Source organism: Cenococcum geophilum (genome assembly GCF_001692895.1).
Source record: "Cenococcum geophilum 1.58 unplaced genomic scaffold K441scaffold_8, whole genome shotgun sequence".
In the NCBI taxonomy this organism is placed as follows: Eukaryota; Fungi; Ascomycota; class Dothideomycetes; order Gloniales; family Gloniaceae; genus Cenococcum; species Cenococcum geophilum.
This window is the reverse complement of record NW_027137566.1, coordinates 3,160,828-3,165,780: the sequence shown is the minus strand read 5'-3', so window position 1 is coordinate 3,165,780 and position 4,953 is coordinate 3,160,828. Positions and strand designations below refer to the sequence as shown.

Genomic DNA, 4,953 nt, shown 5'->3' with positions numbered 1-4,953 from the left:
ATATTATAAGACCTGATGTAGCTAGAGCTTTAAGCAAGCTATTAGAGTTCCTACGAAACCCCTTACCTCTTTACGACGCTGTAGCTTGACGAGCGATTGTATACCTATATTAGAATAGGACTCTAGCGATCGAATACTTAGGACAAAATATAAAAAGTTAAGCCTTTATGGGGGCAAGCGACGTGGCGTTTGGAGACAATTTAATAAGCAGACGTAGTACGGAAGGATATTTGTTTACCCTATTTGGAGGAGCAATTAATTAGCGCTCTATAAAGCAGACGCTGGTAATAAAGTTAAGCATAGAGGCAGAGCTTACGGCTCTGTCCTATGCAGGAACTGAGTTAATTTGGTGGAGTCGCTTCTTTAGGGAAATTGAATTGTCCTTAGATGAGGAATAAATAATTAGCTGCGATAATCTATAGATGATTAGACTGCTTATAAAGAACGGACAAGAGCTCTCTATAAAGCTTTGACACGTTAATATATACCACCACTGGCTACGCTAAGAAGTATGTGATAGTCGAATTAAAATTAACTGGATACCTACCGCTGTAATGGTCGCAGACGGCTTGACGAAGGCCCTACCGCGCTAGAAGCACGAAGCCTTTGTTTAACAATTGAATCTCGTTAATATTAAGGATCTAATTTAATTTGATCTGGATGATATTGGATAAGGTAACTATATAGATTTCTTTAACTTAACACCAAATTGGTATCGTGATTTTTTTCTATTTTCTATTTAGCTGCTCAGTCTTGACTAAGCAGCTGGGGGGGTGTGTCGAATATTGAGGTCACTGTTAAGTACCACCTTATGACTTATACCCTGTTTCTTGCCATCGTATGTCTTACTATCTATTTTCTATTACCTATTTATTACCTATTACCGACTGAGTGGCAATGTCGACCTGGTGGCGATTGAGTAATAGTTCCAAATCGTCGTTAGTGTCGTCGTTAGTGTCGTCGTTAGTCTTTTGCCCTAACGCCATGTATATAGAGAGCTTCTAGAGCCAGCTTTAATCGACAGAGTTCTTATGAGTGACTTGTCCGTCCGACAGGTAGCTGCCGCTGCAAGGCTCCCTGGAACCGCGACGGCGGCCTTAGCCCCAAGATGCGTTGAGGAAGGTTGGCGGCGACTGGGAGTGGTGATAAGGCTGGGTTTGAAGACATCCCGAAGGTATTGAAGCTGCTAGTCCACAATTGCAGAAATATGATCGAGATTGGTACAGTAAGTATTATCTTTCCTTTTTCACTTACCCCACAGGAACGCTTCGGCGGATAATGTAGGTTTCTTACTGAATGGCTTCAGAATATGCTGAAGTTGAGACAGAAAGTCAGAGCGCCTGAAGCCATTCTGGGCTCCGGGGGTATTTAAGGCGGATAGTTTAATCTTGAATTACAAGATAGGTTTGGACGTGGTGAATTACGCCAAACTGTATACTCAAGAGTTGATGGAAAGGAGGAAATTTAAATAAAAAAAGACACCATCGAAGCTAGCAAAGGCATGGACGAAATAGAAACGGTGCATCTTACCCACTAATTAAGGCCCGTAGTAAATAGCTGCACGAATTCATCATCAACAGAGGTCGGGCATATCCAATCAGAAGGATTGAACCCAAAAGAATCTCCAGCGCCAATAACCGCCAGCGGGTCCGCATCTGAGAGCGCACGGATGGGACTTGCGATCGGGGCCCCGTCAGCGCCGAGTACAGGCAAACCGCCGTCTGTGGGTATCGAGGCCGAAGTATCGGGCGGTCCAGGAGGTGATGGAGTACTGGATCGGTTGCCAGCGGAAGAAGGCTCGCTTGACCTGTACCCAGAGTCCGCGTTCGTCGAAGTGGACTGAACTGGCGAACTTTGCTGGCTAGCACCCTGGTCGCTTTGCCATCGTTCAACCAGCGTATTGAACACATCACGAACCGCCGCTTGAGTGAACAATTCAATTTCTGCCTGGTTTGGGCGAAGGTCTGGGGGGAGGTCGGAACGGACAAATGTAGCAATTCTGCTTGGTGCCTCCTGAGAAGCGAATTCTCGTAGGGCTTGCAGCTCCTCTGAGAGGTTGATGTCATCTACGACTGCGATGACGTTAGTTGACGATCCATTAGAAGCGGGACGCGATATTAGCCGTAAAAACTGAGTCAAAGGATAAATCGGAATCAGCCATGGACTTACATGGGCTCTCCGGCCGATGGGATTCTGGGAATAATATCTGGTAAATCAAATACCAGTTTTCTTCTTTAGTTTTCTTGGAAGAAATTCTCTTTGCTAGCTGCCGTCTCTTGCTCTCATTGATTCCATCCCAAGCCCGTGGTGGTTGGACTGTGCATTCAGGTTGTTGGCGAAGATGAGAGTCCCGTTCCTCCTCCGTACCGAATATTTCCGAGCATCTAACGCAGTGGATAGGCGTCTGATGTACCCTCATCAAATGTTGCCTGCCATAGGTTAGAAATCATATGTGCAGAAGGACAAGCTATGATACGGAAGGGTTTATATTTACTTCAGCCTTGCTAACTCTTGAAGCACATACTTGAAGCATTTCCTATGTTGCAAAGGATTGTTCTTCGCAAACGGACACGCCAGCAGACGATTATTTGTATCCTCGGATGAAGGGTTGAGTCGGCGTCTCTGAGCAGGTCGACGCTCGTCCTCGTCTTTGTCGTCGTCACCAGGAAGCCTCTTCCCGGGTGTTTTGGTTACATCGTCTCCCTTGTTCGACGTCATTGAAGCTGCCGTGTCTGGACGTGTACTTGCACTTGCTGAGGTATTACACGAATCGACCCCTTGGTTGCTCTGCGACGTATGACCACGAGATTGGGTACTTGGAGTCCGACGCCACGTTGCGAAGGCCTGGAAGAGCTGCGTTGCAGCTTTCTTTACAAAAGGATTCAATGCAGATGGTACCATTAAGTCTATGTCATCAGATGAGTCCTCACTCCACCACCCGGAATCGCAGGACATAGCACCAGGAGAATAGTCGTCGTTCCTCGGTGTTTTCATCGAGATGGAGTCATCGGGATTGGGGGTTTCGGAAGTGGACTGTAGACTTGAAGTCGGAGGAGAGTTTTCGATGGTCTTAGAAAGCCAGTTGAACACAGGTTGGGTGGTTTGAGGGTACGCTCGTAAATCATTCGAGATGTTTACGGCGGTTGTCGTGAACTCTATCCATTCGTGGTCGTCATTTCCATCAGGGCTCTGGCTAAAACTCAACTCTTCGGGATGATCCCCTCTTTCCACTTCTCCCAGATCTAATTTGACTCTTTTCCCTAGCGGCGACTTTTCTATTTTTGCTTCTTCGCCGTTTGCTATTTCCATTGCTAAGCCTCTTTCTATTGCTGTTATACCTGCTGCCGAGTCTCTCTCTGATATTCTCATTATTAAACTCTCCAGTTCCTTGTAATTCGTTTCCCAGGTAGGGATAGCCGGACGGCGATAAGTCATCCCATGCTGACTACCAGATGCTCCATTAGATTTCCGGTGAGACGACGGTTCAAAAGGATCACTCGACGTGTTGTTCATGGCTGTAATCCCAAGGTCTGCGCTACCTTTTTTGGGAAGAGATTGTATCGGGAGATCTTGGTGATCCAGAGGAGCTGTGCCTGCTCCAACGTGGGCTGGTGGATCGAAAGAGCAGTCTGAGACAAAAAGGGCCGAATGAATGGGGAAGCGAGTTATGGAATTCGAGGATTGGTAGGGTTCAGTACACTCCTGAGATTTGTCTGGCTGTACTGAGGCCTCAGTGGACATATTATAGACTTTCTGTAGCATATAATGTACGCCATTTGGGAAGATACCTTCCTCTAGTTCGGGAATAATAGCCCTAGCCTTTTCAGGAGTCCATGTTAGAGAGCGCTTTAATTTCTTGGAGATAAAGATTTTCCAAGGCCCAGAGAGCTCTCTACGGCATAATAGGCTTAGAATCATCTTTGTGTGGTCCAAGTCACTCCTTCGTTTGGGTTCATCGCCTCTGTAGTGTATCAAATCGACATGGCTTAATCGCTCCTCGAAACTAGCGTCACCCTGAAATAGGCGGCCGCAGTACGGACAAGCGCAAGCTGTCTTGGGCTTAGAGAGTATTTCAACTCGCTCCTTTAAGCCGCAGCTCTGACGATGATGCGCTAACCTGTGATGCCGAAAATAGTTACTCCTAGTTTCAGCTTGAAAGACGCAATGCGGACAGATCCATCTCCTTTCCTGGTTATGATAGGCCTCTTCGTGATTTAAACAATCAACTGGTCGCACGAATTCTTTTATGCAATACGTGCACTCAAATTCACGGGGTTGGGGATTCCTGGTTCCCTCCCCGGGACTGTACAAAGTAGAGCTGCTGGGACTAGGGTTTGCTGAAGGAACACTACTTCCACATAATGAAGGTTCTTCGTCAGTGGGAGGGATGGTGGGGCTGTAACCATCGGCGTATGGATTCAATCGCCGATGCTGCAAGGAGTCGAGTTGTTGGGGGTCTTTCCCAACCCAGGCTTCTTCAAACGACTGGAATAATTGAGAATTGGAGGAGGTGCATTGCTGTGAGCCGTCTAGGTGAGTCAACCAAGTGCCGAAATGTTTGGGGTGTTCCAAAGGTGGGCCGCTGGAACCGCTGTCCATCGCTGTGAACTCTAGTTGTCTGGAAGGACTGGGCTTGTTCAGACATCGCAGGACCGATGTTTTGAAGGAAGTCAAAGCACTAGGCGTGATCAGATTTAAGTGTGAATATCGCAAGGGCACAAGGCCGTGGGAGAGGTGATAGAGCACATGGGCGGTTGCGCACAAGATGTGCGCTCAGCCGCGTCCACCATGCCTTGATTGGTCAAAAGCCCTACACCGCCAGGAGGTGGCGCAGCCCTCAGCTAATTCTCTAGCACAGCGTGTGCGCTGTGGTGCTTCTGTGACCACAGGTAAGTAAATCTCAACACCGACTGCGCAGAGAGTGATTATGTGGATACACTCCATGCACGCCGC

The 4,953-nt window shown here is 47.5% G+C and overlaps 1 protein-coding gene across 1 annotated transcript; it reads right to left on the bottom strand.

The window, feature by feature from the left end:
- Positions 1-1,533: 1,533 nt before the first annotated feature.
- Positions 1,534-4,599, bottom strand: K441DRAFT_693963 (uncharacterized protein; the record flags this gene model as incomplete). The annotated part of the gene is made up of 3 exons (XM_067652687.1): positions 1,534-2,072; positions 2,170-2,429; positions 2,525-4,599. The coding sequence occupies 3 exons, from the start codon at positions 4,597-4,599 to the stop codon at positions 1,534-1,536; spliced, it is 2,874 nt and encodes a 957-aa protein (XP_067507668.1).
- Positions 4,600-4,953: the final 354 nt, after the last annotated feature.